The sequence below is a fragment of the Crocodylus siamensis genome, chromosome 4, assembly GCF_052110815.1.
Source record: "Crocodylus siamensis isolate JL-2025a chromosome 4, ASM5211081v1, whole genome shotgun sequence".
Taxonomy (NCBI): Eukaryota; Metazoa; Chordata; order Crocodylia; family Crocodylidae; genus Crocodylus; species Crocodylus siamensis.
This window is the reverse complement of record NC_143398.1, coordinates 210,224,531-210,251,149: the sequence shown is the minus strand read 5'-3', so window position 1 is coordinate 210,251,149 and position 26,619 is coordinate 210,224,531. Positions and strand designations below refer to the sequence as shown.

Here is a 26,619-nt window from a genome sequence, read left to right as displayed (position 1 = left end):
GAAGCGCAATAAAGCGAAGCGCAATAAAATGAGGTATGCCTGTATTCTAAAACTCAGTATATGAATTAATATGGATGCCAGCATGGCTAAGATTGGGCCTGCCCACAGTCCTAAGCTGCCCTTTCACTCTTTTGGACCTTTACTTTAAAAATAAAAAACTTCAAAATATGACAATTTGAACGAGGGGTTACCAATAAAGACTTTATTGGCTGATACCGACGACCGATTATTAACCAGGCATGTCGGCCAATACCAGTACAATAGCAGATATGCAACACAGCAGCTTGGAGAGCAGTGTATAGCCAATAAGTCTGGGGAGTTGTGGTGGAAAGGAGCATGTGGGGGGCAGATTGAGGCCCCAGTGATGAGGGAGGGGGTGGGGCTGCGGCAGGCACTGCCCAGCCTGGGTGGGGAGGGGCATAGGATGGAGCTGTGGGTGGTTCATCTTCAGGGTACAGTGGGTGGGAACCAGCTCCCCACCACTGTGCACATCTCCATGCCCCTTCCCCACCACAGACTTACAAGCTGGACACTGTTCTTCAAGCTACCGGGCTGCATTTCTGGCTACATGCATGCTGCAGCTGTGCACATGTATACAGCATTTATTGGTGACATTATCAGCTACCCATCCAAAAAAGTCGATCGCCAATAATGTCAGTTTTCCTTTTATCGGTGCCAATTAGATATGGACCAATATATCAGCACACCTCTAATTTTAACTACATTATGTATTAATGCATGTATTAAAAGAAAATAATAGCTATACAATGCACTGTGCAACAGCTCACTTGGGGGTCACATTGATAAAGAGCCACCAGTTCTTCCACCTGGCTGCCCCCAAATCAAGAAGCACCAAAGCTGGATATCTGATCTCTAACAAGCAGCAGCCAAGACCAAAGGAGTTCATATGGTCATCTGACCTCTATGAAACATAAGGTCTATATAACACCTCCCTAAAATGGAGTCAAGCATAATCATATCTTGAATCCATTGTGCATATATTTCTGGGATTAGTATCTCAGTTCCGTGTCCATAACAAATGGAAACTATGATTCCTTTCAGGACAGTGTAGATGACTTGTGCAAGACAACACAAGGAAATCAATCGGCTTCCTTAGGGTTTATGTATACTTCAAAAGGGTTTACTGTTAGGACTACCTCAGTATTGGAGATGCAGCTTAGACCAGCAAAACCAGCGATCTGGATGCATTAACTAACACCACCCAAAGAATATTTTTGCCTGTATAATTTCATTTGTACTCGAGTTTTTACTGGCAAGCCTCTATTGGTTGGAGGTGAGATTTTTTCAAACTCACCACAGTTTTGGACAAAAAAAAAAAAAAACCCAAAAAAACCTTACACTTATGAAGACAATTTATGAAATAAACAAAGGCTTAAAACACATGCCATTTTCACTTGACTGTGATTTGGCTGGGACCAAATAGTTTACATCGCTAAAAAAAATTTTATGGGGTAGAATTTGAAATCCTTTATTACACATGTGAAAAGATTCTTTTTGATCCATGTGTATCTTGTAATATTTTTGCTTAAAAGTTTGAGAATTCACTCTAAGATTTGAAAGTAGACAAATTTTACATTAATGCTGTACAAGAAAATCTTGCTTTCAAATTCCCCCAAATATTGGAAATGCTACTGCTGTACCATAAGGACACATGATCTAACAGTACGCTAACATCGATGCCTGCCAGAAGTCTGAATTGTTTTAGGAAGGGAAAAAGTGAGTCTTATTCTATTATGAGACGTTATAGATGCTCAGAAAAAAAATTGCACCATAAAATATACCTTATCCATAATAATGACCTGTGAATCTCCTATTGAATTCTGTAGAGAATGGTTCTTCTTAACTTCAGCTGTGAAAGACGCAGAGGAAAGTTCGACAGGAGATTCCTCTTTTGACAGCTGACTGGTGACAGGACGTGGTTTATTGAATGACTGCGATCGTCTGACTGCTGACGAGACAGCAAGAGCAAAAGGGGATGGCCTAGCATTGGAGTATGGCTTTGGAACAGCAAAAGTTCTCAGAGACTTTAAGTTCAATGAGGCTGGCTGACAGGAAGGAAAACTCAAAGGTTTAAATGTCTTAAGAGGTGAAATGCAGTGTTCTTCTGTTTTTTTATCATCACTTTTTCCTGCATCTGATTGGGAAGGGAAGTTGTTTGTTTTATTTGAAGGAAGACTAGCTTGATCTGGTGACGGATTTTTTTCCACATCTGTGCTCTTGGACTCATTTCGAGTAGAACTACTAGCAGCACTGGCACTTCTGGCAACTGCAGATGTGACATAATGACTTGAAGCCCTTTTTTGCATCTGTAAGTAAAAAGAAGTAGGTTTTGTTGTAGGACTTAATGCATTTGATTTTTCTGAAGTCTCAGGAGAAGTATTTGTGTTATCTGAGTTCACCATCAGCTGAGCTCTGCCACTGCTTATCGGAGACCTGTAAGCCTTTGTTTCTGTTTGCTTGCTTTCAGTAGTGATCTCAAATTGAGAGGTTATAACACAGTCAGTGATGCTGCTGCTTTCACACAGCTGATCATTTCCTGCCAATACAGCTTCATGTTCTAAAGCAGATGATGACGTTTTTGAAACACAAGGAGTTTCTGTTTGTACTCCAAATTCTTTTGAGCTCTCACACTTAATGAGGGTACCCAAAGCAACTCCTTCCTGATCTTTAGTATCTGACATAGTCTCTGACTCCAAACTCTTCAATATTTCCAAGGATTTTGGAGGCACTATTTTATAGGTAGTCATTCCAATTTTGGGTATATAGTCTCTTGTAATTTCATTAGATGGCTTTGGGTTTGGTTTGGGTTTGAAACCTTGTCTATAAAATGGATAGGAGTTTGTAGGAGAACCAACTGGACTGGTTGCATCTCTTTCCAAAGAGACAAGGCAACTATCATTCACATGTACATTACTCTGAGATTTTATGGCAAGTGCTTTGTCGTGCATAACTTCTGGTTTCTGACAAGTTATTTCTGTTGACATGTGTACAGTCTTTTCCATTTCTGCAGCTGATATACAGGGTGTACTGTCTATATCCAAATTCTGCTTGTCAGCTGCTCTTTTGAAGGAAGATGAGTTATCTTGATGAAGATTCATTTCTGTTATTGTCCTCCCAAAACTACCATCAAATGGAGTTGTCTGAATTGCAACATCCTGAGTTTTCACCATGTCCAAGTTGGCTCGATTCACCTTCTGATCTTGTATTCCTAAAATCATTTGATTATATTCATGATTTATACAGACATCATTATGTGCATGGCAGTTTGATAGTCTGCCAGCTTCAAGTTTTTTATTTTCTTCAACATCGACTGTATTAATTTCTCCCATTTGCAGTTTGTTTTCTACTGTGGTTGCTGGAAGGAGTCTTGTATCAATGTGTTCTTCATATTAAAAGAGAAGAAGATTATTTTGGAATGAATACCTTTTTTTTAAACAGCCTGAACTTTTATGTTTAAATCATTAAGCCCCATATCCTAATTTACTCTGAGAAACAGTTCCTCAGTATTATTAAAATTTTCCTTCACTACCCACCTTCCAATGATTAAAATATATTTATTTTTCCTTGATTAGGCCTGGTTAAAATTTATCAATTTCTATTAAAAGAAAAAAAAAAATCTTAGCTATGCTACACAGTGAGACTGTTAAGTGTCACGAATACACCAGACAAAAGTCTGTTTTTCAGACTGTTTGAAAAAGTGCTAGTGATTTTCTGCATAAGAGAAAGTATGTGGTTCACAACATGTATACACTATTCAAACATACATCCTGTAAATCTGGTTTAACTCCAGCAAAATTGCAAGAACTATGTTTGCTTGGTTTTTTTTTTAAAATGCCCCTGTTCACATCAAAAGGTGCAATTTGTTAAATGTATCTACTATATCTGAGTAGCGAAGCAGTTATACAATGACTGGACTTTAGCATTACTGCCAAGTCAGCTTTCCAGGCATTTAATAGTTAGGCACGCCTAAAAATCTGGGATCTGGCTTACATCTGAACTTTTCCAGATTTTAAAGATGCCCGTGTCTGAAATTTTGGTTCAGCCTACATTAAGCAAATTTCAGTTAAAACTAAGTTAAAACCTCATTCACTTGAACTAAGGTTTTCAAAGCCTTAGTTCAAGTGAACAAACAGGTTTCTTCCATTTTAGGTCTCATATTGGCCCACGTTAATATAAATATTCTATGAATTAATAAAAACTCTCTAATAAACACTTGGAGCTCTTAAATTGGTACTATTAAAAGTAATATATTTTTGTAGTTAGTTAATCTGTTGCTTAATCTATATGACAGTTAAGTCATAGGATCACAAAATCCATGGGGAAAAAGACCATCCATTTTCAGAACTGGCTGGAAATTTCAGCAAAATCCACAATTCATTTATTGGCACTATTCAGTTTACCTTATTTTCCTGTATACCACACATGTCCAATCAGGCATGGACCTTATTTTGGGACCGAAAAATTAAATAAAAAGATTGTTTCCAGAATCTTGCTTGCCACAGCATGGGGTCACCATAGCTTAAGATTGGCCATATGGAGGAGAAAAACTGAGCCAAAAGCTATGCTAATTTAGCAGTAGCTATGAAAGGGTTAAAACTCTAGCTGTTGATGGGTTCATATGTTAAATTTTTGGAATACTATGTTCTTATATGTGGAATAAATTTTAAAAGGGTCAGTATACTACTATAGTTAGGCATACATGCATAGTTCGCTTCAAAGTCGCTTCTATTATTCTGCTCCAATTTACAGCTAGTGTAGATCAGTGATGTGATTTAATATGAAAGGCACAGTTATGAAATATTTTTCCCTTACAAACAATGATAAATTAATTTAAACTTTGATTAAAGTGTAAGAAACGTAGGAATTACTCACTATCATTTTTATTTTGATCCAGTATGTCCAACTCTCTGTCATTTTCAAACGTAACCTGCAGACTGTCAATCTTATTCTGTGGTCTGCTGCTGCTGCAAAAAAGTATTATATATATTGATATCTCTCTTTTCAGTAAACAAAAAAAAGATGCAAGAGAACTGGCAATATTCTCTGAAGACAGATGGACAAAAATATTCAAAGCTTTCTGCCAAACACTGGAAAATTCAACAGGAGTGATTAAAAATTGAGAAGAAATGCTTTACATGCCACAGAACGCATGTAGTCTCATTTTTAGTGAATCACTGTGTGAACCTATCCCTCATACTTCCCAAACAATGCTTCATTATTAGGTTACAACTTCCACTGAGATCCCTTAGGTGTTCTGCAGCCCATAACTGAATTCAAAATGCTCATTCTTCTGTTGACGTACCAAACATACTAGTGGGTATACTGAACACAGAATAGACAACTCTAAATACATCTGGTTTAATGCTCTCCCTCTATGGCACCCACTTCTGCCACTTTTGGAGACTGGATGCTGAGCTAGATGATCCTGTATAGCATGTCTTACGCTCTTATGTTTAAACATTTGCACTATTCTTGGATGCTGGCCCCTACAATATATATCGAGTATGCTGCTTTAGAGAAAAACTGAACAAACCAGAATCACATTTTTAGATTTATGTTATATATACACATACCACCAAATTATATTGTAATTAATTTTGTAGTGCATATTTCTAATTAAGTTCTAATTGATTAGATTTCCAGATTTAAACCTTACTTTGATATATAAATTTCTTCAAGCAGTTTCAGTAATGACCGAAAGAGGATTCCCACCTCAAACTTAAAACATTGGCACCTGAGAACTGAGAAATGTGTTTAATCTGGACTATAAACTAATCAGGGAAGGATCCTGTATGTTCTATTGCCTGGACAGCACAAAAGGCAGTGCTAGTAAGAAATAAAAAGCATAAAGCAGCTTGATGAAGACTCAAAGCTTTCATATTAACTTGATTTTTTTTTTTTTTGGCTGTCCAACTCGATCAAACCACAAACATCCACAGCAAGCTGAAGTGTGAGAATAAAATTATAAATAACGGGTAGAACTTTAATTTATAAAAGTTGTTTTCTCCCAAAAGACATATAGAAAATACTTAGGGAATACTACTGCATTTTAGAGGCTCAGGGGGAGGGAGGGGAGAGATTACTAAAAACGTAATTGAAAAACTTGATTTCATCAAAGGTCCTAGCCTCCATCTGGCCTCTTGGCATTGTTTTGTCAGTGAAACAGGGCTAGAAAACTGCACTGTTAGGACAACTAGTGATTCCACATAGGAGGGAACATGGTTCAGTTCCATTGTATGCCAAATAATCCCTATTTTTTGTAATGAATAAATTAAGCTACTGTGGCATTGATGCCTACAGAGTTGGATGGGTAAAAAACTGGCTAATGGCGCACACCCAGAGAGTAGTGGTGGACGGGATGTACTCAACCTGGCGAGATGTGAGCAGTGGGGTCCCCCAGGGCTCGGGTCTCAGGCCCGCACTGTTTAACATCTTCATCAGCGACTTGGATGAGGGTGTTGAAAACATGCTGTCCAAGTTTGCTGATGACACTAAGATGTGGGGCAAGGTGGACACACTTGAAGGGAGAGAGAGAGGCTGCAAATAGATTTAGACAGACTACAAAAGTGGGCAGATGAGAATAGGATGGGGTTCAATGTAGACAAATGCAGGGTGCTGCACCTTGGGAGAAGGAATCCACAGCATACATACAGGCTGGGGAGTTCCCCTCTTGAAAGCAGAGGCAGAAAGGGATCTTGGAGTCATTACTGACTCCAAGATGAACATGAGCAGCCAATGCCGGACCACAGCAAGCAAGGCCAGCCATACCTTGTCATGCATCCAAAGATGCATCTCAAGCCGGTCCAGAGAGGTGATACTCCCCCCTCTGTGCAATATTTGTCAAGCCGCAATTGGAGTAATGTGTCCAGAATTGGGCGCTGCACTTCAAAAAGGATGTGGCCAGCCTGGAGAGGGTTTAGAGGAGGGCCACCCATTTAGTGAGAGGGAAGCAGGACAGGCCCTATGAGGAGAGACAGAGGGACCTGAACCTGTTCAGCCTCAGCAAGAGAAGGCTGAGGGGGGACCTGGTGGCTGCCTACAAACTCATCAGGGGAGATCATCAGCAAATAGGAAGAGCCCTTTTCTCCCCAGCACCACCTGGGGTGACAAGGAACAATGGTAATAAGCTGATGGAGAATAGGTTTCGGTTAGAGACAAGAAGGCAATATTTCACAGTTAGGGTGGCCAGAATCTGGAACCAACTTCCCAGGGAAGTGGTCCTCACCCCAACCTTGGGCAAATTCAAGAAGAGGTTAGATGATTGCCTGTCTGGGGTCTTGTGAACCCAGCATTCATTCCTGCCTGTGGCAGGGAGTCAGGCTAGATGATCTGACCAGGTCTCTCCTGACCCTAGCTACTATTAAACTCTCACCAGGGAATCCTGGTTTTCTTGGATTTAAAAAAAAAAAATCCTCAATTTTTGGATTTAGAAAAAGTAACTCAAAATCCACATTTTCATTTTAAATCACAGAAACAAGATTATTTTACTGCAGTTCATCAGTATTATGCAAAACAGAAACACTATTTTGTTAAAGAAAAAGAGGTATACACTGGGTAATCTGAAGAGCTGCCTGTTTTTTAAATACATTTAACTAATTAGCTGGCTATCCACACTAGAAGAGTACTGCGCTGAGAATTAAATCTCATGCTCCACTCTTAGAAGTCTCTATTCTGTTCTTTTGCAATGAAACAACACTCAACATTTTGTTTATTTGTCCTCCACCCTCCCTCTTTCTTTCTGACAGTACTTACTTGCCATCTGTGCTCATATTTTCTTGTTTTTCTTCCTTGGAGAGTTGAGAGTTATCTATAGAAGCACTGCCAGAAATTGAAGCTGATGAAGCAGGATCCTTTTTTTCAGCATCTAGTGGTACATCTCCATCAGTAGCAATGATGGAGGCAGTAACCTCTTGCATCCTAGAAAAGGCATTTGCACTTTCACTTTCCTTTTTGTACAAACTCAGCTCTTCCTTTTCATCAATCTCATCCAGGCTATATTCAGGGCCAAGTCCAGCTGTACTCAAAGTAAACAAAATCACAGTATTCAGTGTAAATGTTAAGGGACAAAAAGTCAGCTGGAATGGCTAGAATTGAGAGAGAAAAGCGATAAACATTTTCTTCAAAATTTAGACAGGATGTTAAATGAAAAATTGATTTGATGTTTAAAAATTTTAATGGTTTATGTAGCCCTCTCACTTACATAGTCATAACAATAGGATGAAACCAATAACTGTTGTACAAATTTCTTTAAGCTTGCAACCCCTATAAAGAAATTCAGTTGGTAAATATGGAAAACAGAATTATTTAAAAAAATATACAGTATTTGGGAATGCACTTTTCTAGAAAAAAAAACATATCTGGTGAGCATAATATAGCTATTTTTAAAAGCTGAACATGGAATTAAAGTGATTTATCAGAAAGTGTGGTTTTTCAGAATAAAACCAGTATGTCAGGTAATACAGAACAAAATCAACCCTAATCAAATCAACGAGATATCTGCCACTGATATGAAAGGCATCTTGCCTACCATTAACAAGGCTTTGCTACAATACCTTAGGTGTATCAAAATGTAGCTAACAAAATGCTGGAGATACATAATGTTAGGTAGTTACAAATTATAAATAGAATTCAACAATGTAATATTGCATGATGTTAATGCTTTACTTCAACTAAAGTGGAATAAATTAACTGGCTCTACTGGAAAAGTGGACAGCCCTGGTAATGTGACTATATAATGAATGTGAACTGTGCTAGAAATGCAGGCCAAAGAATGTTTGTTAAAGATGAAGAGAAATCACAAATTTCCCTTTTTCTATAAGCAGACTTCCTAGGATTCAGGATGACCAGCTTGCATCTAGTATTATTAGAGAAGCGTATAATATTACAGGGGTGTTGAAAGGCTGGGCAAGTGTAAGCCTACAATAAGAGTTTAAGTTGATGCCTAGGATAAATTCAAAAGTAGAAGCAGCAAGTACAAAACTAATAGTAAAAGCTTATCTCATATCAAATAGTCATTGTAGCAGTAACTCAGTCTGGGTAATAATCATAGGGGTAACAGAGCCATGTGAAGGCGTTCTAGTATATCACCAATACATTAGTGCCTTATAATCACACATTAAGCTGTGTGACACCCATGACAACGTCTCTTGGCTTCTCTTGATAGGGAGAATTAGGTATATGGTATAGAAGTTTTTTCTGGTAAAGAATTTTGTACCCCCCCACACACACATGAACATTACAGAAGGCAGGGTCAAAGAACTGCACCTTGCATATGTTACTGAATGCAACCAAATGTATGACGCAATTGAGGTCCAGTGGGAGTTTGTTCTGCAGTCCTGAAACAACTTCCTAGGCAGCTGTCTCTTGCAGCTATGAATTTCAACTCTGGGTTTAAAAAGGCCTATTGTGCATCTTTATCATATAGTTTTAAGTGATCTTTTAGAGGTAAGTTAGCCTGCATCAAGAAGTGATGGAGACTCAAAATAAGCAGAAAGCTTTATTTGCTGATGTTGCCATGTGATAATACAGTATCAAAGAATAATCCAAGAACACTCATGAATTATGTGCAGAATTGATCATTTATGGATGTGTACACCCAACCAACACCACCCCATTATAGTTGCCAACATTTCAAAATGGTTCCCTTTGCTCACCTCTGCCTTGCTTGGATCCCCGCTTCAAAGAGCAGTTTTTCATCCATTAACTGGGCCACCTTGGCAGTAGCAATATAGGTATATAAAGAGAATGATGAGCAGGGATCCTGGTTTTCTCTAATAAAAAAATCCCTGATTTTTGGATTTAAAAAGTAACCCAACCCACAGTTTTCTGTGATTAAAATGAAATGTGACTTATAAGAATTTCCCTTTCATATATAACTAGGCAGGATACTGTAAAGACTGCTTCCCCATTCAAAGCAGCGTAAAGATTTGGGATGCCAGTCCTGAACGTGGTTTCAGTGATGCCAGAGTATACCTCTTATTACACTGCATCACACCTGCATGAATAAGAAGCTTCTTGTCATCATAGCATCACCTCCACCATGGATTCTCTGTCTCTCACTCTAGCATTTCATTTTAATTGCAGAAAAATGTGGATTTTGGGTTACTTTTTTTAATTAAAAAATTGGGGAATTTTTTTTAAATCAAAGAAAACCAGGATCCCTGATGATGAATTGCTGTCAATATCTAAATCATGTATTCTTCAGTACACCCATGTAGTACATTGGTTGGAATGTCAGTTCAGATTTTCTGACTTCCCCCTAGATACCTCACTCTGTAGGTTTGTTTTTGACATGTAATAATTGAGAGACAGCATTCCTACACAATTAAAAACAAAAACCCTGTTTCTATCTCATGCAAGTTGATTACACATGCACACACACAATTAGATAAACCCGGCTTAGAGTTATTTTTCTGTTCATTAAGGTTCTCTGGAAAAACAGGACAGATAAAACAGATTTGTACGTGTGTATATTATTCACTAGAGCAAATATAAGCCCATGATGTTTTAACAAATGTTCCTTTCCAGCTGGCAACAGTGAGCAAATATCAACTTGAATTTCTAGTTGGAAGATCAATAAATCTACAAGGTAAATTTGCTTTGATGACATTACAGTCAAGTGGATCAATAAGAGTACAATTATACAGTAGATGATAATAAAACACCTCTTCCCTGTATGTCACGTTAGAAACAGAGAGCCTGATGTATCTCTCTTCATTCACCCATTATAATTTATCATGAAAATCCTTTTCAGCCCATTGGCTATTGATCTAATACCTAAAAGACTTTAAAACGTCTTCTTGGAAACTATTTTACAAAAGTCGGAGGGTTTTTTCTGTTTGTTTGGAGTTTTACTTTTTTGTGGAGAGGGAAAAAGCAACTGTTAAAGTCAATCAACGTAGGTTAATTTACTCATTGCCTCTAAACCAGTAAGGAGTGGCTGAATGGTATCCAGTAGATTAAAAATAGAGGAAAGAAAAAAAAAAAAAATGATCATTGTTGGTTTAGAACCCAAAACATTCTATATTAAAAACCTGCAGTGCTCTAGTAAATGTAAATCTTTAAGGAATTCTATCCCAGAGCGTATTTTTTTTTTCCATACTGTGAAATGCTACCATATCTCAAAGTATATGAAATAATACTATTATAATTGCTCATGGAAGAATTTGAAACTTTACTTTCAGGAACACAAGGAAGAATTTAACTTTGGGATTTTTTTGTTTGTTTGTTTGTTGGGTTTTGGGTTTTTTTGTTTGTTTGTTTGTTTTTTACACAATTGGCATTTATGCTGTAAATACATTATGCACTACTACTTTATTAAGTGAATACACTTAAATAGCAACCATTTCATGTACTATAGTTCAGAATATAATAACAGTTCATACAGCCTTAAATAGGCATAGCCCCCCAAATTAAAACAAGCTACCCTCTCCCTCCTAAACTCCAGTCCTATAGTAATAGTGGTTCAGAAGCCATGGTACATTAAATGAATGGAACCACTAGCTTTTGCTATTTTTCAATTTTAGCTAGTGCAGTATTTTATAGTAACCCAAAACATGTTACTTAATTGAGCTATAAACTAAGGTGTACATACATACATTCATACATACATACAAAAAAGTTGGTTGGGGGAGCTAGGGATTGAAGCTGGAGGGAGCTGCCCAGCTGGGGTGTGGGGGGGCTGCAGGTGCAGCAGTGCTGGGAGTGGAGACTTTGCCCTGCTGCTGCTTGCCCAGCTGGGGTGGGAGGGGGGCCGGCTGCAGGTGTGGCTTGCTTCAGAGGTCAGTAACAATGAAGCTTCATCAGATGTTTTTTCCCTAATGTCTTGAATGTATTGCAGTGGGTCTTCCAAATAAGACAGGAATCACAAGCAGCACAAAAAGTGATACCCTCACTCAGTGAAGATCTCATCTCAGTGCTCAAGAGTGCTTATTGAAGTTGACTGGAATTTTTCCATTCCCTTCAGCTGAGCTATGGTTATGGCCCACTATTGTACCTGCCTACAGTTTTTGACAGTTAGTCAACCACACAGGAGAGAGAACCATGGGAAATTCTTATAACTAGACAAGATGCTGTAAAGACTGCTTCCCCATTCAAAGCAGCGTAAAGATTTGGGATGCCAGTCCTGAATATATTTCAATGATGTCAAAGTATACCTCTTTCACTGCATCCCATGTGAGTGAATAAGCTTCTTATGATAGTCCAAAATTCATCACCTCTAGCATGGATTATTGTAAGAGGCTGAAGAAGGAAACAGTGAAGAGATGCCAATTTATGCAGAATACAGAATGCATGTTTTCAGTGGGAAGTGTCATCTTCAGCACATTGCCCATTGCCCTACATTCTCCCCTGGCTCACAATCTGCTTTTACTGATCACCATCACTATCAGTGGACTAGGACCCATTCATTGTGTGACCCAAGGACAGCTGCACTTCCCTTAGACAGTAGGCCCACACGAATAGGGAAGTATTCAGTTTGGAAGACAGTGATTCAATTCAGAGATTTGACCACAGTCTTACATCGATTTGGCTGAATCAGCTTCAGGAGATTCGGTGCAGACATGGAGAGATTTCATGATGTGGATTGGCTGGGGAGAGCCGCAGGAGAAGCCCCCATAGCTAATCTGCCCGGCCCCATCCCCTGCCCAGCCCCAGCCTCCCGGCACTTTAAAGAGACCCACACTCACCAGCTGCAGGAGCAGCAATTGGGGCCTCTGGGCGCTTGTGGCAGAGTCCCCCCCCCATACAGCATGGGGCAGTGGGGATTGTGCCCCACCATGCTTGGCACCCATGCAGCAGCTACCCCATGGTGCAGGAGCAGTGTAGCTTGGCACCGCGTGCTGCCTGGGAGCTGGGGCTGAGTGCTGCCGGGCTCTGGCTGACACATGGAGCCACCCCAGCTCCCAGGTGAATTGAACCAGGAGCTGGGGGGAGTGTTCAGGTACCAGAACATTCCCCCAGCTCCCAGTTCGATTCCCCAGCTCCCCAATCTTTCCCACAGCTCTCTGATCACTTCCTCCAGCTCTTCCCATGGGGCACGGGCCCCTGGATGATGTGGAATGACAGCAGGCTGCCACTGCCCACTGGTGATGGTGGCAGCTCTGGGATACTTCCCCAGGTGGCAGCAGCAGCCTGCTGAAACCCCGCGTGCAGAGCTGGGGGAATGATCAGAGGGCTGGGAAATCGAACCGGGAGCTCCACCTGACAGATGGAGGCACCTCAACTCCCAGGCAGTGCGCGGCACCCTGCCAAACCACGCTGCACCCGTGCCACAGGGTAGCTACTGAGCGGGTGCCGGGGGTGGGAGGGCAATTCCCACTGTCCCCCACGCTACGCAGGGAGGCTCTGCCACAAGCACCCAGAGGCTCCAGTCTCCACTCCTGCAGCCCATGGGTGTGGGGCTTTTTAAAGTGCCAGGACTAAGTGGGACTGGGTGGAGGATGGGGCAGGCAGCGCAGCCATGGGAGTTTCTCCTGCAGCTCCTCTGGCTGTGCCTGCCTCTGCCCCAGCAGGGGAAGCCACGGAGAGCTCTGCCCTGCTGCCACTTGCTCAGCCAGTGACGAGGGGGTGTGATGCAGGATCAGCTTGCTCCGGGCAGCAGCATGGCATAGCCCCCACTCCTAGTGCTGCCCTGCCTGCATCAGTGCTAGGAGTCAGCACTAGTCCTGCTCCCAGTGTTGTCCTGCTGCTGCCTGACACTGTGGGTGCCTGCAGGAAGGCTGCTCCGACATCTAGGGCTACCATATTTCCAGCATCAAAAAAAGAGGACTCCTGGGAGGGGGAGGGGGGCAGTGATAAGTGATAAGGGGGTTACAAGAAATAATGGCCACAAGCTAGAAGAGAGCAGATTTAGATTGGATATTAGGAGGAACTTCTTCACAGTTCGAGTGGCCAAGGTCTGGAATGGGCTCCCAAGGGAGGTGGTGCTCTCCCCTACCCTGGGGGTCTTCAAGCGAAGGCTAGATGTGTATCTAGCTGGGGTAATGTAGCTGGGGTAATGTAGGCCCAGCACTCTTTCCTGCTTATGCAGGGGGTCGGACTCGATGATCTATTGAGGTCCCTTCCGACCCTAGCATCTATGAATCTATGACTCTATGGATACACCATGCCCTGCCTCTGCCCCTCACACTCCTAAGCCCCTGCTCCCCCAGCCTTACCAACCCCCCCACCCACTCCTGACCTACAGTCCCCTGGCCCCCCAGCACTGCTGTTGCCCCTCACTCCCGACCCACAGCTCCCTGCCCCCCCCAATGCTGCCAGTGCCCCGCAGTCTTGATCCACAGTCCCTGCCCTCAGCCTTGCTGGTGTCCCTCCAACCCACAGACCCCTGCCCCCCAGCCCCGCTGCCCAAGCAGCTCTTGCGCTGCACATGCACCCTTCACTCATACACACACTTTACCTGGCTTGCCAGGGCCTGCACAGGGAGCATGTGACCCCCAACAGCCAAATCACCTTGCCCACTGCTCCCAGCCCCAGGCAGCCAGTCCTGGAGAGCAGAGGAATAGCAAAAAACCTGGACACTTGCTCTTATTTTAAAAACCTACCCAGATGCAGTACAAGGGGCCAAAAAAAAAAAAAAAAGAAGGCATGTCTGGGAAAATCTGGATGCTGCATGGTAACCCTAGACATGCATGTCAAAGCAGCATGTCAAAGCAGACTCGATTAAATCAAGTCCGCTGGAGTGTGCCATTAGCATGCCTCCAGCAGCCTTCATGCCTTGTGTATCAGCATCCCCATGCTTCAGAATGGTGGTGGGAGAGTTTTAACTGATGATACATGAGACATTGAAAGCACTTTAATTAAAGCGCCCCCCTAACCCCCACTCTTGGAGCACGTATAAGAATGCCTGGTGGCTTTAGCAGCCATAGCAACATGGTTGAGCAGCAGCACTTAACTTTCTGGCTGCTGGCAACCTCAGTGTAAAGCCCTATGGGCCAGATGATCCACCTCTGTGGGCTGAATGCGGTCAGCCAGATATACATCTGACACTTGTGCACTGAGATACTGTCCACAACAAAATGCAGAAAGATCACAAATAAATGAGCTTTGAAGCATTAATATCCAGGACGGCTTAGCTGTGGAATGCACTGGAAAAAGAGCTTTAGCTAAATGATGCAAGAGAATTGTTTTATACAAGTCAATCTACCCCACCTTGAATTATTAAAAAAAAAGAAAACAAGCAAACAAAAAAAATCTATCCTAGGAAGTTTCATAGAACATGTGAATAACAAAGACCCAATTATTCCATTAAGTTCATAGATCTAATATACTCATTCACTCATACTATATGAATTCTAGAAAACCAAGCTTAGGTCAAGAATCCTAAAACGTAAGCATACTGTTGACAAACTTGAAATATATAATTCTCCTTCTCTTAGAACTCATTGACTCTGTAGATGGATGCATTATTATTTTTTTCTCCCTGTTAAACATTTAGAAAGAAAGAGATTCATGGTAGGACAGAACTGATTCCCTAGAGTTGTTGCATAAGCAGCAAGAACTTCAAGAACTCATTAGGTTTACTTAAAACTTATCCTCAAGCCAGTCTAAGGAAAGATACTAAAACCTACATTTCAAAGGCATTTCAGATGCATCAGGAGTGCAAGTGTTACCAGGAAGGTTAGTTTCATCTGTCAGTTGCTGGAGAGTGCTTTGACTGGCAGGCTCAAAGGAATGAGAGGTACATGATGACACCGTGGGCCTGGTCCTATCACCTACATTACCTAAGAGCAATTTAGACATAATAAAATGTGTTAGTATGCAATAAATTTGTAATTAGAAAAAAATAAACAGGAGAATGACAGCAAACAGAGGCAGCTAAAAATATGAAAAGCAATTAATTTTTAAAAGTATGTGTGAACATGAGTCTCCAGAGAGACAGTAGAACAGGAAGGCAACTGAACAGACCCTGCGGGTTTTTCCTGGAAGAAAGCTTTTTGTCCTATGGATATTCATACTCATTGTCCCGCTTTAAGTACCTGTGATATATGCTGGATAAAACATTAACACTCCTCCCCCCTGGCATCGAAATGAGCCTAAGTTAACTGCAACTCAGTTAAGTTAACTGTATTATTCCAGAGAATCTGGCCTCTTAAAACCACCAAATGAAGGCAATTCCACAACTTCTCTGGGTAACTTGTTACACTGTCCTAACAGTGAGAAAAGTTTATTCTGAGGTTTAATCTAAATCTGCTTTCTTGCAATTTAAACCCATTACTTCATCTCCTGTGCTCTGTGGCAAAAGGAGAACAGTTGTTTTCCTTCTTAATGAAAGCCTTTCAACTATTTGGAAATTGATATCACATTCCACTCCTCCCCTTTAATCTTCTTTCCCACCAAACTAAATGCACCCAAAAATCTCAGGTTGTATGCCTGGTATTGCAAACCCTATTTGTCACTTGTCTGTGGAACGTCTCTAATTTCTCCACATCATTCTTAAAATGCAGAACCAGAATTGCACACTCCAGCTGAGGCCTAATCAGCTATGTGGAGTGTACCATGACCTCCCATTTCTTGCACACTATTAACATAGTGTAAAACTGCATCCATTTTTTTTGGCAACTACATTGCATTGCTGGGTCACACTGAATCCATGATTCATCAACCCTACCCAAGATGCCTCTCACCAGAAGTACTGTTTAACCAATGTTCTCCCATTTTCTGTGTATGCATTTGTAGCACCTTACATTTTTCTTTGTTGAATTTCATCAGGTTATCTAATCTATCAAATTCCTTCTGAATTATAATCCTATCCTTTTTCCATCTATTCCCTCTGCAGCATCTCCTAATCACTGAGGGGTGCAGAAATTTGTGGCTCATGGTAAGGGTTGGTTTATGAAAAAGCAGCCTGCAATGGTAAAAGTTTGCCAACCCCTGTTGTAGACAGACTAACTTTCATAGGCTACACAGCCTAATACAGTTGGCTGTAGCCTGCAAAAGCTAACCCCTGTCCGAATGAGTTAGTCTGTAAGTTGCCATCCTGCCTCAAAGTCCATCCTGCCCATCAAACAATAACTGCATTTCTCTCATCTTGCTGGATATAAATTAGTCCTCTTCTATCAAATATTTTTACTATTGCTTTTATTAGTCATGCTTTTGACCCTGCTGTGGTAAGTACCATACAAACACCATTTAATAATATAACAAAATACAAAAGAAAAAAGATAAATAATGGCATTACAATATTACCTTTTATCAAAAGCCAGTAAATTTAAATGCAAGATGGAGGCCAGATTTAGAGAAGAATGACTTTTCTGTGGCTACAATATGTATCTATAAAGCTCGCAAAAGTATAAGCCAAAGGAAATGTAGGCATAAGTCTTCAGATCTTCACCAAATTTTATGCATACCAAGATATGGGCAAAATAAAGTTCCTAAAAGGAGATTAGGCTTCAGCCTTTTAAAGTTTCCTTTTAAAGATGTTTTTAAATGGTTGAAAATTCTAGAATAAATTATTTTTGGGTTTGTTTTTGTTTGTTTTCTACTATAACATGCACCAACTAATACAAACGGTAGGGCAAAGGGCAAAACCTGTATTTTAGAATGGCATAATACTACGTAAATGATTAGTTAGCAACAATACATTTAAGTAAAATGTTTAAATTAAACCAGAACCTAAGTCAACACAACAATGAGATTGAAGCACTTGCAGCATTTCTTGTAGACTATTTTTATTACTTTTTTAAAAAGCTACATGTGACTGATACCTGCTTTAGAGAGCACTTCTATTGCCGTTTCTTCCACTATTCCTTCTGCAGGAATTGAATCAGCTGATTCTGATGCTGGAACAAATTTAAAAATAAAACATCAAGATGATTTCAACACCATCTTTCAGCTTTTTAACAATGACACAAACCTAAAAGGTTTTGTATCATTGTTACAATGATATTGTACAATGACACAAACCTGGAACCTAGCCTGTCCTTAACAACTGCTTTAAGTGATTGAAACCATACCACAGTGTTTCCCCAATTCCAAAATGATTTCCTAATCTCAATTACTAAAAGACTTTACAAATTAATATTAAATAAAATTTATATAGGTTTTGGAGGAAGATACCACTTATCAATTTCTCTCTCTTCAAAACATCCTTAAGAGGATCTTAAAAACCATTTAGGCTAGGTATCCTACTAACATCTTTTCATTTCTACCAAATTAAAAACAATTTTAAAAGATTACCAGTCTCATTACTGTGGTCACTTTGGTCTTGTGGTACTCTAGATGGTGGGGAAGGTGCTTTGCGCTTTGTCCTTCTCAAGGAGGAATTAACAGAGGATGTGCCACCAAGCTGCAGAGAACCTGTTCTCACTATTCCTACTGTTGACAGGCCCTAAGAGGGTTTAGGGTGAGGGAAGAGAGAGAGAAAGAAACAAAGCAAGAGTATTTTATGAAATGAGAAGAAAAAATTTAAGTACTGCTCTCAAAAAAGTGATATTTACAAGGAATACTTGGATAAACAAACAAATCAACATATTTTGATGCAATTGGAACAGTTAATTTTTTCTGATAATTCTTTCAAGTAATATTTTTAAAAGACTACTAAAGGTACGTATTGGGGAAGGAGAATAAGGAAAGATCAAAGGAATCTTGCAGAATGCTAGATGCACAAAATTATCATACTGACCAAAAAATAAAAAGTTTCTACACATTTTGAGATGGGAAGAAAGTTTGCCCAGACTTTTTAACAAGGCTGTGTCAGATGAGTCTGAAGAGGAGAAAAATATCTATTATTTCTATAACAACACTATGTACCTAAAGCATTTAAGAAGTTCTAATTAGGTGGAATAAGCAATTAGAATGTTATGAATGTTTCTCTAGCTAGTTGTAATATATACAAACTTCCCTAGCAATTCTTCTAAAGATATGTTTATTGGATGGGTACATTTAAATTTAGATAGTATGTTATGACAGCAATTCAAAATGCATTAAGGGGGAAAAAATGTTTAAATCATTTGTTTAAGCATCTCAAAAAATCTAGTTGCAATAACCTTGATTGCCATTGTAATAGCTGTTAGCTTCATGGCAAAGAAATATTATATTTTCTCATTTTGGAGTAATTACTTTGAGGATCTCAGCAGCAACAAATGTTTCAAGCCTTGCTACAGATGTCCATTTTTGTAGCAAATCTGACTGCTTATCCATTCAACAACATATAATGTTATGTAGGACTGTCAACCATTTTTGTCAGTCATACAGAGTAGGGCTGGAAGGGAACTCCAGAGGTCATCTAATCCAGCTACCCCCTGCCTGAGGCATGATCATCCCTATCCAAACCATTCCATAATCTAACCTCTTAATGCAACAAATACCAAACACCCTAACTTGCCACAGGTAAAGCAAGGAAAATACAGCAGCCAATGTCCTGCTTGTATAAAATGTTGCCAGCATATGTTGAAGAGGTCGGGGTAGAGGGTCATACCCCTGTTACAGAGTAAGGCAAAACTCTCCACCAACCATACCAATTTGACCGTGGGGTAAAATTCCTGACCCCAGATATGGCAACTTATCTGACCCTGAGAGGAGCAAGACCTTCCAGCCTGGAACCTCTGGCTTTGCTCATAGCAGGAGAATCAGCACACCCCAACTGAAGTCCCCAGCCTTGGCTGTAGCCAACACCACATTGGGCTGCTATATGTCTGGAAAGGCTTAAGAACACCCAGACATATAGCAGAAAAAATGAGAAATCCATACAGGAGCCAGACCTGGGGTCATTTTTGTTTAAAGGACTTGTCTGTGCTTCAATTAAGAGACAACAAAAATAGAATACCAAGAGGTATAATTGGCATAAGCAGGCTCACAAAGTTATTTTACTGAAGATCCTTCCAAAATTCAAAAATTAATAGACAGCAGAAATATATTTTTCCAGTAGTACTGATGGTACAAAATACCCTCCCTATACACATGATATCCATGTCATCCTGTGCTGCTCAGTCCCGCAATACACCTGGGAGCCACATGGTGCTGGAGCAGTGTGGAGCAGGAAGGCAGGGGAATGGTTGGCGGTGGGGTGGGGTGGGGCTGGGCTGCTGTGTTCCTGCTGAGGCTCCCCCTGGGCCCTACTGCTCCAGGCTCCTGTCATCTCTGACCGGCAGCCAGGAACAGATAAATATTTTCTAAAAATGTTTAGGGGCCCTGTGGGCCCGAGAGAATGGCTTAGTGGACCGGATCCCACACACAGGCCATATTTTGCCTACCCCTGGCTTAGCTCTTTGAAGGGAGGGTTGTATGCCTGACCCTCAGCCCAGGTTTCCATGGAAAATCAGCAGTGTTATACCATATGGACTGGCAGTCATGCTCATTCTGGGCATGTGGGGGTATTAGCTTGGGGCTAGTACCACCCCTGGGCAGTAGAATTTGGGAGGGTGGAAAGTTTGTCAGGGATAGCACGGCTGGGAGACATGCATCCTGAGACACTGGATGACTGCAGATTGGTTACTTTATCTCCTCGGAGCAGACTAACAATACCCTACCTTGAACAACTCAAAGAGAATGCTCATCAAAAGCAGAATAACTTTAAGATGCTTAGAGGGTAATCAGCACTATTTAAACACACTGTAACAAATGGATGTTCCTCACTTTACAATGGTTTAAAGATTGCCTTTAACACTACCCCTCTGAGAAGAGGTGGAGTGTTCTTCCTCTACTACTAGTAAAAACTGGAAAGTACACCCCTCCCCCTCTACCCCAATAAAACTAAACCCAACCCAACCCAACCCAGACCATTCATTTTGACATTTTCCATAGAAAGTTGTATCAATTAAAAAAAAATTAAATGTTTGCTTCTAAAAGGCCATGGCAGTAGGAGTTGCACCTCAAACACCATTTTTTTTGTTTTTTTGTTTTTACTAACTAGTGACCTCAGTCTCAAGTATCCCTAACACAACAAGTATTCCATTTTGGTAAAGAGGCAGTGCATAGTGGGAATCCTTGGTAAAGTTCTTTGATGGGAAGTGAAGTCTGGCTATGGATCTCATTCTGGTTTCAAGTAGGCAAACGGAAGCCAAAAGGCTATGCAGCACAGTCCACCTCCCATAATTAAGTTAGAACGAACATTCCTACAACTGAAGTATTTCAGGGTTAATTTTGTTTAATTGATTTTTTTTTTTAGTTTCCAGTTGGTGCTCTGATTGGTTCCAGCTGTTCTTTCTACAGAAAAAAAAAACACTTTTCAAGAAAATTTGTGTAAAAACACTATGTTGCCACTCAAAGTTTCCAATGAAATTGGACATGCCACTTCTTCCAAAAGAAAAAAGAGAAGGCATTAAATGGCAAGAAAGAGTGGAGATTAGTCTTTTTTGTATACAAAGATCCTAAACATAGTTTTTCACTCTGAACCCCAAAATACAGTGAAATTCTAAAACTGAAGAGCCATAATTTGAGACAAAAAAATCTCTGTACAACTATAACAAAACAATATTTCAACAGACTCTATTTATACTTTGAGTAATCAGTCCTGACATGCAAAAATGCAACTTTCAACTTTGTTAAACATTTGAAATTTGTCAAAGTGGAACAGATGCAATGAGCTGTAGCTCATTCTTTTAAAAAGGCAATTTAAATAGGAAAGGGGAGAAATAAATTACTTATCTTCAAATTTGCCCATCCCTCACGTTAAGCACTGAATTAAGTTAGCTGGAAAGAAAATCAGTGGTATTTATTTCACTTCACTTCACACACAGCTCATGCTCCTATTTTATGCAGAGCCTAGGAAGTTGCAGTTCACTTCCCTAGCTTAAGGACTAGATCTGGTGTTGCCATATAACTCTTCTCTTTACTTTCTCTTCCACCTTTGCCTGCTACTGTAACCTATTAGGTGGCCTTCCAAATACTTTCATGTCACAATTTCCATCAACATCGGCTTTCAAGCCTCATCTGCACTACCTTCCCCACCCCAGTAATAAGCTGGTACAGTGACATTTTGTGCATGAATACTAAACAAACAAATGCTGCTGTAGTTCTTCACTGGAGTCTACGGCTAGGGACAGACATTCCAAAAGCCTGAGTCTGAACTGATTCACTCTTTGCAGGTTAGTCTAACATGCTTGCAATGGCTTAAGCTACAAACCAGGGGGCATTAGAGCAGCCCTCCCTTCCTTCCACAGAACAGAGTTGATGGGGGCGTGGCCAGGCCCCAGCAGGACACACTGATTAGCCTAGCAGGGAATTGATAACAGTGTTTATCACCCCATTAAGAAAACAGAGGGACATTACCTGTTAATACTGCCTATTGATTCAGCAGGGATGGTAGCCAGCATATGGTCTGCTAGCTAATACACATACACCTCCTAAGCAAGGCAGAGGAGAGGGGGGAATTCCTGCTTAGCAGGGAGTGGTGGGAGGGATGGCAGGAGCAGCCCATAGTCTCTGGAGCTGCAGCCACGGAGCAGAGGGGAAAGGCCAGCCCTGCTGTGGAACAGGGAGCCTCGCGTAGCCAAGAGAAAATGCTGAGGGTGTCTGGTTTATGTTAAACCAGCAAGGGGTCTGGGACAGACGTTGCATAAACTAGTTTGGGCCAAATCAGTTAAGTCTGATACTACATTCAATCAGGTTTAATCTCAAACTGGTTTCAGCCATTTTTAAACTGGTTTATGTGCACTGAACATCTATTCTGTTACAGGTTTAAACCAATTTCTGGTCACTTAAACTGGTTTGTGTGTAATGTCTGTCCCTAACCTAAGAGACATTGTACAGGCCTTCTGGAATAGGGTTCTTAGTACAGTAGGAAAATGGTACTAAAAAGACTTAAAATGTTCACATCTATTGTTCGTTGCATCCAAGAAATAGATTTCAAGCAAGTACTAAATGTTCCAGTGAAGATGGTTCAAGTGGTGAACAGATTTTCTCGGGAATTATTCAGCAGATGAATATTAGGAGTTTTCAGCTCTTTTATTAAAGGCTGCAAAGTGAAAAAAAAGCATTTAAAAACAGATGGAAAAAATTAAAGTTATTAAAGAAGTATCTGACATTGTTATAGAATACATGTCAATCTGTTCATATATCACAGGAAGACCCAATAATAAGTCAATGCTTTGTTAGTTCTGTGTAAGTTAAGGATTGAAATATCTGAAAGGTTCTCATATGCACTTCACTTCATTTCCAACGTAGCTTCCTAACCACATCCTGTGACCAGTCAGTGGAAGGAGATGACCAGTCAGGTAACATGCTTGAGATAAACAGTGGAAGATCTATAGGAAAATCCTGACATTAAAAATGAATTATCTTGTGGTAGACCCCCCCAAGAGGAATTATTCACCTCTTTCCACATTATGATGTCTCTACCTTCTTTAGCAATACCACTGGACTCTTCTGCTGGGTTTCAAGCAGAACTGAGGGAGAGAATGCTCCAGGGAGTTCAGGTCAGAAGGAAAAAAGCAGTTTGCCAGTATCTAAGCAAGTTCAGAGTATTTCCTATGTGCTGGAAATGCATTATCAAATTTTGGGTAATACTGAAAAATAAAACAACAGACTACAGCTCATCCACTTGCAGCTAAGGAATCTGTCTGTTTCTGTATAGATAACTATCCCTAAGGCAACTATAAAAAGTGGTGCAGACACAAAGGCATATCAGTTGCCAGTTTCATCATTTAGCTCTCCCTATAATACCACCAATTTGCTTCCTTTCATATCATGTAGAGCAAGGAGATAGATTTATAAGTAATCTGAGGAGAAAACATGAATACTAATTATAAGAGCTATGTTTGCCTTTATTTCATTTAACAGTAAGAGTTGTTTAGTTGTATCACAGTTCAGGATCTAGGACTTCAAGATCCCTTCCCAAAATTGTACTGTGTATACAGCATGGTAACCTGAACCTCTTTGAAAGAAAGGGCATGTAGTATACATTTAGTGAAATTGACTCTCCTCTGAATAGTTTATAAAATATCGCTACCTGCAGCAATTTTCTTCATGTGAATCAGATTGCACTTTGCAGTTGCCAATTATGGCTGTCCTCCTGGCGACATGCATATCCTCTTTTGGAGGAATGAGATTCCATTCTAGATCTCCCTAAGCTTCATTCTGGTGCCTATAAGCAATCTGACATTACCTGTCTGCAAGTGACTCAAACTCTAGGTGCGGGAATGGGTGAGCAAGCTTCTGGTGCGATGGCACTTCATCACATCAAGTGATGGAACTCAAAGCTTCCTTGTTATTTTAGTCGCTCCATATCGGTGACTTAAGGGAAATTATTGCTGGAGGTGTTTTAAATGCTTTCAACACTAGGACAGTATCCTACTTTCCTTTTTCTCTGTTGCCCCCCCCCCCCTTTTTTTAAAGGAAAAGAAGGAACATCACTTTTCTTTAGTTATGCGATGTGGTAAGCATGTGCCAAAGCACTGGTCATCTGTTCAAATTAATATAGGTGTTCTGATGCAGACAGAATCTACAACCTCAGTTTATTCAAACAGAATGCTTCAGTGTGTGAGCAAGCCATATTTAAGCAAGTATGATGATTAACCAGGATACTAAACTGGAAGGGGGAAAAAAGTATGGTATACCTAAAAAAAAATTGTTCTTTGACAACTGAATGTTTTTGTGTAGCACTTTACATTAAGCAAAGCAGAGGTGTCAAATGTATGGCCCACAGCCCCACACAGCCTACCAGAACTTGTGGGGGGGGCATGTGCTTGGGTGGGCGAGGGGGTGGGGAAGAGTAGCCTGACACAAAATGTGAGGTCCTTGGGCAACCCCAGTAGACATGCCGATTGCATGGCAGGAGGGTGAACAAAGGCAGATACAGCCCTGGTTGCCCTCCAGATATACTTTGCCTGTCATCACCACTGCAGCATCCTCAGCTGATGCATGAGCCACCATCACATGTTGGACCTGTCGTGTGTCCTCGGCTCTGATCTTTATACTTTATCAGTCCAGTTACTCAACTTAAGTAGTGTCAAACTTGCTGTGCATCCTGGGCCAGATCTAGATGTTGAGGGGGGGGTTGCTTAAACTTTAAATACATTAGCAAATAAAGAAGGCTTACAATTGCCAGTTCTAAACCCACTCCTGCCAAAGCCATTCTGCTTTACAGTGAAACTGACACTAGCAGTATAGGGGCCTGATGCTTGAGACTAACCCTTTTGTTTCCATCCGGATTCAACAAAAAAGGCTGTTGTGTAAACATTAAATGTTAAAGCTGAACTAGTCACCTCTTGTGTCCTACAAGTGGTGACTAAATCCCAGTACCCAACACCGTAACATGAGGCGTGAAAGGACACTTCTTGTAATTTTCTTCCCCCGAGTAAAGTACTGAGAATCATCTTTAAAGAAATGTTATGCCACTCTCAAATAGGTAAAATAAAAGCAACACAATAGTTCAGTCTCTCTGAGAGAAAAAAGTTTCTTTTTAGTTTCTAGCTACTGCTGTCAGAGAAGTTTGGAAAAGCCGTGGGAGGCAGGCATTAAAGTCTTTTTTCATACTGTGAGAAACTGGACTACAATACACTGAGAATTTAAAGACAGACAACAGAGAGAACACTGTTCCCTTAAAGTTGGCTCATTTTGCTGTTGTCTGACGTTACCACTCTGGCATGGGCAAATGCTTGTCTCTATCAAAACTGAGCAAACAGTTTTTCTGGGGAAAAGTGACATTTCACTTTGTCTTCTTTGTGGACCCTACAACAAAGAGCGATTTGTCCACCTTTCTCCAAGTTAAAGCAGAAACTGAAGGTCATCCTGAACCATAAATGGGATGCAAGATATGTTCCAATTGCTATATAAACTGAGGGAAAACCTAGAGAATGCAAGTGTCCTTAAAAGCAGTATGGAAGCCTTGCAGGTGCGCATTCCCACTAGAGAAGCAGATGACTACAAGTACTCCTTAAATGGAATTTTGTAGCAAAACCATTGTATCGTGCTTTCAGACGTTAATGCAGTGGAATACAACACCAAACAACAGACAGGGCTGGTTAGCTATACAAATCAGGCTAGTGGGCTAGCCTAACTGGATACTGAAAAGTTAAGATTATTATTTATGGAATTAATACTGAATCGAAGAAGCAAGGCACCTGTAAATGGTATCCCTTTCACTGTTGTGAGTAATGTACCAATTCTGGTCTCATTCATGACTATTTAGAACTGGTATAAATCATGGTCCCCAGCAAGTTACTCAGAATTTACACTAAAGTCAATGAGTCAAAATTTGGTCCACTATCATGCACAAAGCTCTGCTGCACTTAGCAAAGATGAGATGCATGGAAGCTGCACAACTGTCCTGAGTAGACTTTTTGGGGCAAGGACTGTTTCTATTATAGATTTCTACAGTATTGAGCGCACTGTTGTCTCATTTATCAACTGTATCCTATAGCTATTAACATAATACATTACCACTAAAGATCAAGTCTACAGCTATTAAAGAAGCCCCTTTTGGATATAGTAAGAATGTTTTCTACTTCGGGGTTGAATCTGAGGCTTAGAAATATAATTTTGATTTTGTTGTAAATCCCTATTGCTCGCATAAGTGATTAGTTGAATGCCCATTCTGTAAATGAGAAAATTTACAGAATGGGCATTTAACTGAACAAACTAGCCATCCTGCACAACAGAGATGAACTACAAATATTGTCTTACTATCTTTGTTTACTTTAGAACAGAAAATCTTCAAAG

The 26,619-nt window shown here is 40.5% G+C and overlaps 1 protein-coding gene across 1 annotated transcript in view; it reads right to left on the bottom strand.

The window, feature by feature from the left end:
• Positions 1 to 26,619, bottom strand: part of COBLL1 (cordon-bleu WH2 repeat protein like 1) — a 158,221-nt gene that overhangs the window by 6,467 nt on the left and 125,135 nt on the right. Inside the window, exons 8-13 of the mRNA XM_090041717.1 lie at positions 18,199 to 18,349; positions 17,727 to 17,801; positions 15,591 to 15,743; positions 7,774 to 8,035; positions 4,894 to 4,985; positions 1,803 to 3,403 (exon numbers count right to left, since the gene is read on the bottom strand). Coding sequence (XP_089897843.1) covers positions 1,803 to 3,403; positions 4,894 to 4,985; positions 7,774 to 8,035; positions 15,591 to 15,743; positions 17,727 to 17,801; positions 18,199 to 18,349 — 2,334 coding nt within the window. The remainder of the gene's footprint in view (positions 1 to 1,802; positions 3,404 to 4,893; positions 4,986 to 7,773; positions 8,036 to 15,590; positions 15,744 to 17,726; positions 17,802 to 18,198; positions 18,350 to 26,619) is intronic.